Source organism: Heptranchias perlo, chromosome 24, assembly GCF_035084215.1.
Source record: "Heptranchias perlo isolate sHepPer1 chromosome 24, sHepPer1.hap1, whole genome shotgun sequence".
In the NCBI taxonomy this organism is placed as follows: domain Eukaryota; kingdom Metazoa; phylum Chordata; class Chondrichthyes; order Hexanchiformes; family Hexanchidae; genus Heptranchias; species Heptranchias perlo.
The window spans coordinates 29,908,939-29,922,956 of NC_090348.1; the positions used below are offsets into that span (position 1 = coordinate 29,908,939).

The 14,018-nt window shown below is 42.4% G+C and overlaps 1 protein-coding gene across 4 annotated transcripts in view; it reads right to left on the reverse strand.

Moving 5' to 3' along the window:
* The window catches only part of napepld (N-acyl phosphatidylethanolamine phospholipase D), a 41,556-nt gene extending 27,538 nt beyond the window's left edge, over positions 1-14,018 (reverse strand). Inside the window, exons 1-3 of one of the 4 annotated variants that reach the window (XM_068004995.1) lie at positions 13,713-14,018; positions 10,670-10,991; positions 4,318-4,964 (exon numbers count right to left, since the gene is read on the reverse strand). In XM_068004995.1, coding sequence (XP_067861096.1) covers positions 4,318-4,964; positions 10,670-10,991; positions 13,713-13,885 — 1,142 coding nt within the window. In that variant the 5' untranslated portion in view covers positions 13,886-14,018. Of the gene's footprint in view, positions 1-4,317; positions 4,965-10,669; positions 10,992-12,155; positions 12,304-13,712 lie in introns of those variants that run through there. The other 3 variants (XM_068004998.1, XM_068004996.1, XM_068004997.1) reach the window with 3 other exon arrangements.

Here is a 14,018-nt window from a genome sequence, read left to right on the forward strand (position 1 = left end):
TAAAAAATTATTTCCACTGGTCGGTGAATTTGTATCAAGGAATAGCAGTAAAAGCATTAAGGGGGAGGTTGAAATAATTTTTTACACATAAAGGATCATTAGAACATGGAATGCATTATCACAAGTGAGAAAGAACAAACTTGCAATTATATAGTGCTTTTCACGACTTCAGACGCCCCAAAGCGCTTTACAACCAATGGAGAAAACACGGCAGCCAATTTGTGCACAGCAAGGTCCCACAAACAGCAATGTGATAATGACCAGATAATCTGTTTTATTTGTGTTGGTTGAGGGATAAATATTGGCCAGAACACCGGGAAAACTCCCCTGCTCTTCTTCAAAATAGTGCCATGGGATCTTTTACAGTCACCTGAGAGGGAAGATGGGGCCTCAGTTTGATGTCTCATTCGAAGGACAGCACCTCTGACTGTGCAGCATTTCCTCAGTACTGCACTGGAGCATCAGCCTAGATTTTGTGCTCAAGTCTCTGGAGTGGGACTTGAACCCACAACCTTCTGACTCAGGGGGGAAGAGTGCTACAAACTGAGACACGGCTGACACTGTGGTTGATGAAAGTGAGTCCCTCACACTTGAAAAGAAAAATATTAAAAGCACAGAGAAAGAGGAGGTAAACGGGGGTGGAGGAGATAGCTCCAATGTGATGCTAGCACTGACATAAGCATGATGAGCCTCCTTCTGTGCTGAGATTTCTATGACAACAAACCACGGTATTATAGTGAGGCTGCTACTAATACATTTATCTGAATTTACCAGACCGTTTACTAGTCTGAACGGCTAGACTATAAAACAAGAGAGATTAGAAATGGCTACACTATAAAAGAGAGATTAGTCAGTACACTGCATGTCATTTTGTAGGACTTTGTTCAGAATTCACAGCTTGCTGTTTAGCAGAAGATTCAACTGATGATAACCTTTTTATTATCAAAATGCTCCACTGAGGACTGGACAAAACCTAGGATTACGTTTGCACGACTGCATGCCAGCATTTGAAATGCCTATCCCATAGCATGCAAGTAATCTGCAAGGTACATAAAAATAAAAATGTACCAAAGCTTACCAGCATGCAGGGAGGATAAATAAACTGGCAGCTGCTGGTAATATCATCATTACAAGCACAGAGTAGAAATGGGGGGCAGGGACTGCAAAGTGCACTGTTACAGGACTCTTTCAAAAAGAACATTTGTCTTTTTTTGCACGAGATCAAGAAAAATTACCAAATCAAACTGACTGAGAGTTAAAAGTCCAGTCACAATTGTTGCAGTTAAAGAAAACAAGGCCAAATTTGCTCAGTTCCTGTTTTTCTCTCAACTCTGGTGGGAGTGTAGCAGAAGGGCACAGAAGTAAACCGTGGTCTGGATACGTCGCGTCCCGGCCTACAGTGGCAGTTCCTACTCATCCTTGTAAGGGACAGAGCCACTTTCTGCCCCTTAGGCCGGTGATGCAAAGAGGGCAGTGCTGGGGGCTTCCTATGCTGCAAGTTCCCTTTTCCCCTACCTCAGTGGGACCTGGCATAAGGTTGGAGACTGCTACACCCAGTGAGATGAGGCGTACTGACTCCAGATGGGCGTGCGTGGGCCCACCAGGGAAGTGGCCTGGACACCTGAAGAAAGGTTGGCCTAGAAATTCGACAGCGTAGCACCCATTTTTCGGGCACTAGATGGCCTCCTGAGCCTCCAATATGGCAGGTAGAAAGTGCACGCTCATTATGAGCCAGGAGTGTGCTGCTCGCTATCTTGATAAGGGCCTAAATATTGGCATGCAGCAGTGGGCCCAAGTCTGGAAGATGCCTCTCCTCCACTGAAGGACATCAATTCCAATCTTCAGGATGTGTTTCTGCCCCTTTAAAAGGTGCTCCCAGCTCTTTTGGTGAAGCAGCAGTGGTCCTGCTAAAGTAGCAGCGGGAATGGATTCCGACTTGGAGTCAGGAATTCAGCTGAAAGTCTGCCCTGCATCCTCAATGACCCCCCAACTAGGTTGAGGATCCAGCGATGTCGGAGGGACCGCCAGTGGGTGCAGAATCTCGGCCCATGTCTCTCGTAGAATATGTAGGATGAACCAGGGCAGTTTTGAGTATTTGCCACTACTCTGACACAGAGACAAAGAAACTCTCTTCGAGCTGAAATTACTGGAAGCCAGCTTTTAAATCACATTTATCCTGTCTATCAAAACTCACAAAAGAAAGAGTTCACAAGTTTTTAAATTTGCTCGAGGATAGATGTTCAGCTTTCATCACAACGCGCACCATTGGAATTGTGCCTCAGCAAAAATGTCAATGGGGGTAATTTTGACTTTGGGCGATAGTGTAAAATGAGCGATATTGGATCATTATACGCCTCCTGATTTTAATTTGCACTGAAGTCAATGGACATGAAAATCGGGAGATGTATATAACGGGCGCTGATCTGATATCGCCCGTCTTACACTAGCCCCGAAGTCAAAATTACCCCTAATGTCTTAAGAGGAGGGGAAAGGAGGAAAAAAAAGTCAGAAAAAGAGATGGGATAAGAGGAGCACTCAGGGTGGTTGTACTGATATCTATTCCACTCTCGTACTGTTCAGTTTCTCCCTTGAAGAGGTCAAAACTGACTTAAAAAGAAACCAAAATCAAAGAAATGAATAGAAGAAAAACTGCATTTTTGGTGAGTATAAGACTCATCGTTAGTTTTCGCCCCTTTTCTCTCAATTTGATCTCCATGCAGCACACCCTATCCCCAGAGAAGGAAGCAGGAAACCTAGAACTAGGCCACTTTAAGGCCAGCCAGAAATTGGTATACAACACCGGCCTGAGGTGAACTTTCTTTGATTTTTCTCCCCTGTGGGGAAGTGACTTACCTTCACTCGACCCTTCCCCACAACAAAATAGTTGTCATTGGGAACTGGGAGCTGATTTCCCTGTCCGACCACTCTACAATGTAGCACTTCAATTTGCTACCAACCCAAAAAAAATGATAATTCTTTGCAACACTTTGCTTTTTACACAGATCATAGCGATGACGGTTGTTGCTCTTTAAATGGCGGGATTCAGTGAAAAGTGACATTGGCAGTGGTCTAGTTCGAGGTTTCCTGCTTCCTTCTCTGGGGATAGGGTGTGCTGCATGGAGACCAAATTGAGAGAAAAGGGGCGAAAACTAACAATGAATCTTACACTCACCAAAAATGCAGTTTTTCTTCTAGAGATCTTGTGGTAAGATAATGAACTGATAAAGGCACTGAATGGAAACCCCACAGCTGGGATCCCAGCTTCCCCTCCTCCTTACTTGTGTTTATTTGACAAGCTCGAGTGCAGTCTGAAAGCCTGCAGCATGTTTATATACCAGGAACATTCTATATGATTTTTTTTCCATTTTCTTCTGCCGATGTGTATTTATGGTTCCACTGGTACCAAAGACTTTCTAATACCTTGCCCAAGAGGTCACTTCAAATACTGGGCATGCAGTGAGTGTCAGCAGGAGATTGAACTGTTGGAACGTCACAGCTGAGCCCAATCCTGTCCTTACGCAGTGTCCACACATGCAGAGGTCCATAGATAGCAATCAAGAGCTGATATCCCCCCCATCCCACCGCCCCCCCCCCCAATCCAAGGGGCACTGAGGCCAATTTTAGCTGTTTTTCTGCCACCCAAGATCAGCAAACCCAACTCAGACTGGGAATCAAACCAGGGGGCCTTCCTGTTCTGTATGTCTCCGTTCCACGCTTACCGACGCTTATTACATTTTTTTAAAACATTTTATTTTAAGGGGTGGCAACACTTGTGGTCACCCACACAAAAAAGTATTAATAGGGAATGGAGGCCTTTTCTGTACACTTGGTGGTACAATAAGGTGGTGCTAGAGACAACAATGATGAGACATGTCTCAAGTAAGTGACTTAGTAAAACAAAAGCCAAAGGCACCTCAGAAGTACTCAGCTCACGATGCCAGGAATGTTTTCTTTTTGGTAAGTGTCTCCTCACGAGTCATTTATTGGCTTTATGTCACTATGCTGTAGAAACAAAAAGGGTGACATCCTGCCTTGTGGAAAGTGGCAATTTCAGCATTAAGTCATATTTGGCTGCTATTTTTTGACACTGACATGGATTTTAAGTGGCGAATTGTTAATGCTAATGAAGTAAAATCATCAATTTAGTTAATTATTGGGCTAGATCAAATGAACTTACCTGGAAGTACTTGGTTCTGACAAAGAGCAGAAAAAAATTATTTTCCAACAACTTGACCGTCCATTCAACGTCAGCGAGCACCAAATTCACACCATTTTTTTTTATAAACAGAAATTGGAAATGATGTACGATCTACATACCTTGGCTCATAAGCTCCAATAGGAATGGCAGCAAGGTCAAATGGTCCATATCGTTTCCCTATTTGTTCAAAGGCCACACAGTAACCCGTATCTCCAGCAAAAAAAAATCTATTCCAGGGTCCCAGGACACACCAACTGCCCCACAGCACCTTGTTGTCATCCGTTACAGTCCGCTTGCTCCAGTGCTGCACAGGTGTAAACACAAAAGTAACCTCATCGTGTCCAGGGACACAGTTCTCTTCCCACCAGTCCAACTCGATTACGTTCTCACAGCCACACTTCTGCATCCAGTCTAAGAGACCCAATGGCACAAACCACCTCAAGTCACCCCCAAATCGCTCATTAAGGCTTTGCACTGTATTGTAATCCAAATGATCATAGTGGGTGTGACTAATAACCACAGCATCTATTTTAGGCAACTGGGCCACTGTGCAGGGTGGGTTTCGGAAACGTTTTGGTCCAAAGAATTGCACAGGTGAAGCTCGCTGGCTGAAGATGGGATCTGTCAGAAAAGTCAGTCCTTCCATTTCCACCAACAGTGACGCGTGACCCAACCAGGTCACTCGGATTCCATTCCCCGTACTTCCTACCAGCTCCGGGTTTTTGACAAAGTACGGTTCCATTATCGGCAATCCTTCATCAAGCTCCTAGAGGAAGAAAGAACAAGATTTTAAAAAAGTTACTTTGCTCTAAAGCCTGTTTGTATAAGTTGTTGTCACCTGGCATGTTTAACTTAGCCAACTAAACCATTTAAAGAAATGCAGTACAGCAAAAGCCATCCATGATAGCCACCTTTGCGGCTGACTTTAGGTAGTCTTTATGGACAGGTGGTCTCTTAATTCAGGTTGACGTCTAAATCACAAATTGGACCGTTAGGATGGTCACTACTGCCAGGTAGGCTTCAGGAATGTTTCCTGTGCATCAGAAATTTAATTTTTCGACTTCACTATTAAATAGCCTGCCGAAACTTACTGTCAAAGCTCACAAGTGAATAATGGTCCCTTGGGAGAGGTGAGGATAACTGGTACCTATGGAGCTGGACCCATATAAGGATTCAACAGCTTCAGGAGAGAAGGGAATTCCAGGATACTGATGCAGCCACGATGAAGGAATGTCAGTTTATGTCCAAGTCAGGATGGTTTGTGACTTGGAGGGGAACTTGGAGATGATGGTGCTCCAATGATCTTGCTGCTCTTGTCCTTCTTGGTGGTACAGGTTACGGGGCTGGAAGGGGTAAGTAAGCTTAGCTAGTTGCTGCAATGCAGCCTGTATATTGTACATACTGAAGCCACAGTGTGCCAGTGGTGGAGAGGGTGAATACTGAGTTCAGTAGCAGGTGTCCTGATCAAGTGGACTGCTCTGCCCTGGATGGTGTTGAACTTCTTCAGTGATATTGCAGCTGCTCCCATCCAGGCAAGTGGTGAATATCTATCACACTTCTGACTTCACACTTCTGACTTCAACCTTGTAGATGGTTGAGAGTCTTTTAAAGGTGAGGAAATGAGCCACTCACTGCAGAGTACCCAGCCTCTGCCCTGTTCTTGTAGCCACGTTATTGATCTGGCTGGTACATTAAAGCTTGTCAACGGTGATCCCCAAGATGTTGATGATGGGGGACTTAGCGATAGTGGTGCTGTTGAAGGTGGTTAAGTATTTTCTTGCTGGGGATCTCATTACCTGCCACTTATCAGCCCAAGTCTGGATGTTGTCCAGGTTTTCTGCAGACTGGCATGGGCCACTTCATTATCGGAGGACTTGTGAATGCAGCAGAACACCGTACAGTCATCAGTGATTTGCCCCATTTCTCACGTTAAGATGGTGCAAAGGTCATTGATGAAGCAGCTAAAGATGGTTGGACAAAGGTCACTTCCCTGAGAAACTCCTACAGCGAGGCCCTGCAATGACTGGCTTCCCAGAAACACGATCATCTTTCTTTGTGTCAGGTAGAACTCCAGCCACTGGAGGGTTTTCTCCTTGACCCTCCAATGATCTTAGTTTTTCTAGGGTTCCTTGGTGCCTTACTTGATCTCAAGGTCAGCGACTCTCACCTCTCCTCTGGTATTCGGCTCTTGCATCCATGCTTGGATTAACGCTGTTACGAGGTTAGGAGCCAAGTTTTCAGGCAGAACTCAAACTGAACATCAGTGAGCAGGTCATTGGTGAGTGGGTTTTGCTTAATGGCACTGTTGATATCTGCTTCCATCACTTTGCTGATGATTGGAAAGACGCTAATGGGGTTGTAATTGGCCAGGCTAGATTTGTCCTGCTGTTTGAGGATTGAACATACCTGGGCAATTTTTCACATTATCGAGCAGATGCCAGTGTTGTAGCCGTACTAGCATAATTTGACTAGGGGAGTGGCTAGATCTGGTACAGAGGTCAGCCTGATTCACCAAGTAAAACTCGCTCACCACCACAGTGTACTATGCGTTCTATACTATGTATTACATGGAATGTATAGTGCAGAAACAGGCTATTTGGCCCAACAGGTCCGTTTCGGCGTTTATGTTCCACACGAGCCTCCTCCCTCCCTACTTCATCTATTTGCATATCCTTCTATTCCTTTCTCCCTCATGTGTTTATCTAGCTTCCCCTTAAATGTATCTATGCTAGTCGCCTCAACTTCTCCTTATGGTAGCCAGTTCCACATTCTAACCACTCTCTGGATAAAGAAGTTTCTCCTGAGTTCGTATTGGATTTATTAGTGACTATCTTATATTTATAGCCCCTAGTTCTGGTCTCCCATGCAAGTGGAAACATCTTCTCTACATCTACCCTATCAAACCCTTTCATAATCAAGACCTCTATCAGGTCACCCCTCAGTCTTCTCTTTTCTAGTGAAAAGAGCCCCAGCCTGCTCAATCTTTCCTGATAATTATAATCTCTCAGTTCTGATATCATCCTAGTCAATCATTTTTGCACCTTCTCCAATGCCTCCATATCCTTTTTATAATATGGAGACCAGAACATTCACAGCATTCCAAATATAGTCTAACCAAGGTTCTATATAAGTTTAACATAACTTCACTGCTTTTCAATTCTATCCCTCTAGAAATGAACCCCAGTGCTTGGTTTGTTTTTTTTAAATGGCCTTATTAACCTGCGTCGCTACTTTTAGTGATTTTTGTATCTGTACCTTCTATACTATGGATGTTGTGTGTGTCAACATGCTATAACCAAACAACGGCAAAAAATATATTTGCAAATATATATTTGCTTAGCACAAGGCAAGAAAAGTCAGTTTATATTTTTTGGTAAATTTCCTTCGGTGTTCATATTTAATTTTCTTTGACATTTATTTCTTCTACTGACATGCAGCAGTGCTGCGTTAAAATGAAAGTGTTAACAACAACAAAAAAAACTTGCAATTATACAGCGCCTTTAATGCAGTAAAACATTCCAAGGTGCTTCACAGGAGCATAATCAAACAATATTTGACACCGAGCCACATAAGGGAATATTAGGTCAGGTGACCAAAAGCTTGGTCAAAGAGGTAAGTTTTAAGAAGCGTCTTAAAGGAGAGAGAGGTAGCGAGGCAGAGAGGTTTAGGGAGGGAATTCCATAGCTTTGGGCTTAGGCAGCTGAAGGCACGGCCACCAATGGTGGAACGAAGAAAATCAGGGATGCGCAAGAGGCCAGAATTGGAGGAGCGCAGAGACCACGGAGGGTTGTAGGACTGGAGGAGATTATAGAGGTACGGTGGGGCGAGGCCATGGAGGGATTTGAAAAGAAGGATGAGAATTTTAAAATCGAGGTGTTGCCGGACCGGGAGCCAACGTAAGTCAACGAGCACAGGGTTGATAGTTGAACAGGATTTGGTGCGAGTTAGGATATGGGCAGCAGAGTTTTGGGTGAAGTCAAGTTTAGAGGTCAAATAGGTAGGTGTTACGCAGGGTTTTATTGGAGGAGAGAGAGGTGCAGAGGCAAAGCGGCTTGGGCACGGAATTCTTGAGTTTAGGGCCTAGATGACTGAAGGCACGACCAAGTAGATATAAAGGATCTAAACTCTATCATTCCAAACTAGTGGACTGTTTCCATCAGCGATTGCTGTTTTAAATTACTTTAGCTTTTACAGCTGTTTTTACACTAGAAAATAACTCTACATGAAACACATGAGGGTAGATTTTTCAATTGGATATGCTGGATTAATGGGTAGAGATCTGTTACACTAGATTTATGCCCATTTAACACTGCATCTAAATTTCTGGCTAGGTTTTGTACTGGCCCTAGAAGTGCCCACCAATTTACAGCTAATTACACTGTATTAAATTTGATGCTATTTGGACGTCAATGTAATTTCCAACTGTTTATGTTATGAGCGCTCTGTTTTTATGCCGATATAACATGTATAAAATAAGTGTCCAAGGTTGCTAGAGTGTGCAGCATTCTTGCCCTCTCTGTCTCCTCTGACCTCAAATTAAACTGTCACATCTCCTCCATTGATAAAGCTGCCTCCAATAAGTTTAGCTTTCTTTTACATGTAAACATTTATTTTCTCCTCAACGTCTCTGAACTCTCTATAAAGCCCAAGTCCATCCAAAACTTGATTACAATTCCTATACCTGGGGTAGCTCTTTTAACACTTCTCTCACACTCCTGCACAGAACATAAGAAAGAGCTTGTCATCTGATAGGTGGTTCTCACCTCTAGCCTCCAACCTTTCTGTAGTAACCCTCTTGTATCTCTCTATTTTATCTATACTCTGTTCATTGTTCCACTAAACTTTCCTCTTGTACTCCTTATAATCTGTAAATTCACTGTTGTATACATTTCTCTTCCACACTTCTCCTTAATTGTGTTGAAATACAGCCTCATCATGCTGTCTTCTACTCTAACTCATTCTTTCCCAAGATCTCAAAACTATGGAATTCCTTACCTTTTTCAATCTTCAGTTCCTCCTATAATCTACAAACTTTTAAAATCCGAGCATGGCATCACCTAATCACTACTTCTTGAATGACTTCATCCTCTCTCCTACTCTAGATAATATCATGCATTATGGGCCGTGGTCCTTCACCTGGGTTTCTTAATAAAAAGGCAATTCAGTGATACACCCTTTAACAAATAACATCTTCCAGTCAATCAAACCCAGTGACAAACATTACTTCACTTTTGAACCTTTGACCTGAACACTGAAATCGAAGAACCATGTTTCACTGGTACAGGTGGTGCTGAGTGCCTCAAGCATCAACGCTTCAGCACAAGAAATAAATACAGCTAATAGTGGCCACTGACAAAATGTTCATTTCTTATTGCCGGTTTAAACTATTCTGGCCAAAAATAAACTTCAGCTTGACACTGACCTGCAAGCCAGCATGAGTCACTGTATGTAGCATGATCTCAAAGGGTAGTTTACTTTTAGGTAAACCACCAATCCAAAGATATAAATTTACACATTGTGGATTTGAGATGGAAACTATTACAAGTAAACATTTTTTAAAAAGGAAGTCACTCACAGTTTAAGAGCTGTTGTAAACAATTTTACAACACCAAGTTATAGTCCAGCAATTTTATTTTAAATTCACAAGCTTTCGGAGATTTTCTCCTTCCTCAGGCAAATGTTTAAGAGCTATTCACTTACAGAACAAGAAAACTGTAGAGTAATCCAGGTCTGATTAATTATTAAGGGTAAAGTATTCAGTGATCCTCCTCTCACTCTAGCTTCCAGCCTCTCTCCTCTCATGACTAGCATTCTTGTCTTTTTTCTGTTATCTATATTGCAATGGTGTTGCTTCTCTGAACTTTACTCTCTTGTTCCCCCTAAGCTCCAAATACATTAACCTACACATGCTTCCTTCTCCCTGCATCTTTGCATTGTTGAAATCAAAATTCGTCGCTCTGTTGCTGACTCAAGCTCAATCTTTTTCAGGAAATTCAAAACTGGAACTCCCTATCTCCCTCAGTCTTCATTACCTCCTATGATCTACAGGTTTTTAAAACTCAGCTTGGCATCACCTAACCACTGATTTTTGATTTTTCTTCTGTCTACTCCCTAGACTAGGAACTGTGCAGAGCAGAAGGATCAAACCAGCTCCACCTCCCACTCTGTGGCACTAAGTGTTAGAACTCCAACAATCAGTGCCACCAGACTATCACATAAACTACACTGCTTTTTAAATTTTCACTCATGAGGATTGTAACTCACTCCTCGAAATAAAAATATTTCATAAGGAAGCATTCATTATGTATTATGCATATTACCAAAGTGTTCCTTTATAATGCTGCACCTAATTATTTCACATGAGCATTCTTTGAGGATACAATGCAAATAATAATACAATAGAAAATTCAAATGATTAATAAATCCAACAGCTGAAAAACCTATGACCTGAGATTTGGTCAAACCACTCACCGCTTTCGAACTTGGGATGTTGGTGTGGTCTTTCTCCATCACAGCAAACTTCAGGACATTGGTGAAAGCAGGGGCACTCCAGGTTGGCCAGGGATTGACAAACCTGCCATCTTTGCCTTTCTTAGATTTTGTCACGTCCTCTTCCAGACGGTAATCCAATCTGAAGCTTTTCCTGGAGGATCGGGATGAAGTGCTCCCTCTTGAGTCTCGGCTCACAGTTCCCGGTCGTTTTTTCACCGCTTCCTTAGGATAATGACTGCCGGAAATAGGAACCTGTTCTTCAAGCTTCACATCCATGTTTCCTTCAGCTCTATAGTGCAATCTAAAAAAGTGGATAAATAATAATTACTAAGAATACAATTCAAGACTCCTGGAACTTTTATAAACATATATTAAAAATGTCTGCAAAGTACATAATCTCAGCCTCACATTTCTCTAATTATTTCATCAAATAATGATTTAATGTTAATTCCCATTTTAAGGTCTACATGAAGTAGTTTCAGATGCAGATGGCAATATAACTCCAAAGTTAAAGTCAGATCTCAATTTGACTAGTGCACTAAGGCCAAATGTTGAGAGACCCCATCCAAGAACCCATCTAACAATACTTTGAAGCTTGCACCTTGCACCTGGTGCAGTATAAACGCAGCCATTTCAAAATCCATATTTTAAAAATGCCCAGGTGATCCACTAGACCTTCTGGGGGCTTTATACATTCACTTTTGATTTTTTTTTTAGTAGAAAACTAGCACTCCTACCCACGTTCTCCTAATATTAAAAATTAGCCCGCTGGCCTTTGCGCATGGGTCCAAGCATCTCAGTGGGACCAACGCAGCCGATAGTATAACTCGGTCCGGCAGCTGCGCATCACACTCCGCCAATACTAATCGACGACCAATAACTGCAGTTTAAATAGCATTGCGGTAATCTTGCTTACCAATTCCGGCTTTTTAAAATAAATATATAACCTAGAAGATGGGCGATCAAGAGCCGCTTGATCAACTGGCCAATTTTAGAATGATTTTTAACAGAAATACAAGATAATAAAAACGCTCTTTAATTTGCCAATAGTAGGTCGCTACGAATGTAACATTGAGATATCCCATGGACCAATGTTCATTATCGAGTAGATCTTCATGACATGCAGGATCCCTCCTAAAGCAGCGTCCCTGTAGTAGCCCACGACTCCACGCTGTATATACGTTGATGCCATTTACAACGTGAAGCTATAAAAACACATACAAACTTTCCGATTGGTAAAAACCCTCGTACACCAACAACAACAAAAAAACCCGGTTAATATTCGAACCAAACGCGGTACACGGTTGATCCCGTCGATCAATGATTAACATTAAAGTTAGCCGCAAAGGCTAGGAATAGTTTCTCAGCTTACGTCGTTGCATCTAGAGAAAAAAGAACTGTTAGCTCCACAAGCAGCAGAGAAGCGAAGGCAGAACACAGAAAAGAAAGGGAAAACATTGTGGACCTTGCTGAATGATACTGACTGTTTGGAGCTGATCAATGGGGCAAGCGCTGCAGTCTCCCACTTTATCCACTTACTGTATATTTTTCCCCTTGTTGTTCCCGCCCGCAGATGATGTGACAGAGAAACAAGTCGGGAGCTCTGATGTCAGCCTCAGCCCAGCTCCAACACGTGATCGCCTTATTATTCTGCAAATCAACCATTCAGCGCTTGAGTCAAATTACTCAAAGTACTTTGTCAGAGGCACAAAGGGAGATTCTTTCTGGATCCAACAACCTCCATTAAAATAAACAACAGCAACAAAATAAACTACCCCCAAATTACTCGCTTTAATTTGCTTTCAGGGTTGCCTAGTAGCTTTCACAACAGCAGCAACAAAATGTTCGATATTTGAGCTGTGAGATTCTGCAGCTCCAATTTGACATTTTAAGAACTACACCAAGATTAGCTGGGAATCAAGACTAAGAATAAAGTTCTTTGAAAAAAAAAGCTTTGCTTATTGAATTTCCATACGCAAGAGGTCAAACTTATGCAAACTTATGCAAAGTTTGACATTGAATCCGGAAAAATATAGAAACGCCTGCGAAAATCGAGATGGATACACTCAAGAATGAATGAGAAATTTGGCAGTAACTTTTTACTTTATTTTCAAAAACACGATTATTGCTGGATGCGTTCGATTTAAAGGTAGTTAGCACCAAACCCAATTAAAAGATGATCATTAAAATATAAGTACATAAATAGATCGACAGAACGCATTGCCTCCAACTGCTCCCCCCTCCCAAAAGTTTAGATACATGCCGTTACTCTCCGTCCCAACCTCCGGGGATTGCTGAACCCCTCGCCCGCCCTTCTGTCTCTGCACCACCTCTATTTTTGGTAAAGTTGCACACTAGCGACTGACTGCAGCCGCTCCAGCAAAAACCAATGGAAATTGAAAGGATTCGATTAGTTTAAAGAACACAAAGTCAATCTAAAACTTGAATTTTGGATTGTTCCGATTTTAAAACAAACTTTCTTTAATGATTCTTCAAAACAGTGTGCAAGTCGGATCAGCTTGGCTGCTGGTCAGATTGCTCGCAGAAAGCTTGAAATACAATATTTCCTTTGTTGAAACTCCTCCCAAAAGGTTGCACGCGGTGTCAAAACCTTCACAGGGATTAGCACCGAAATCTAGGGCTGATTGTGGTGCACAGGATAAAAATACTTAAACATGTTGCAAGTTTGGAACAACACTGAAATATGTCCAAAAGTTGCTATTGTAAAAAATTCCATCAAAGGGAATATGTGTTTTGTAATTCAAGATTCGGTCATGTCTTTTGCAATACTTTTTTAAACAACTTCTTATCCCCGGTTTACGTATTTAACCAGGATCTATGCGATTCGATTACTACTGAATTTTCGGAGGCCGCTGTAATAAAAAGGGGGAAGAGAATGAGATCACTTCTGAAATTAAAAATCTGCAAAAAGAATGGCATTCAGGGTGAGAATTTGTGCCATCAGCACTGCCACTAAATAATGGATCCGATCAGTAAAGGGAGTTGAAGGTTAGAGATTCACCTGGGGTGGCAGCGGGACTTTGCGTCTGCCATGCCGCCTCCTGGCTCACTCACGCCGTTCTTCACCGAGAATCTGTGGAGGCAGCTCACCACTTTACCCGCTGCTGTGACACAGGCAGCCGAGAGAGGCCGACAGATCTCAAGGCACACAATCCCAACCCTCTCTCTGACCATCGCCACTCATATCGCAAGCCTCGACAAGTTATCCATATCCATTTAATTTTTTAAAATTTTAACTTCATAAAGACGACACGGCAAATCAAATGACGAAAATCTGCAAATTTCCCAAGAGCAGCTCCCACTCTAC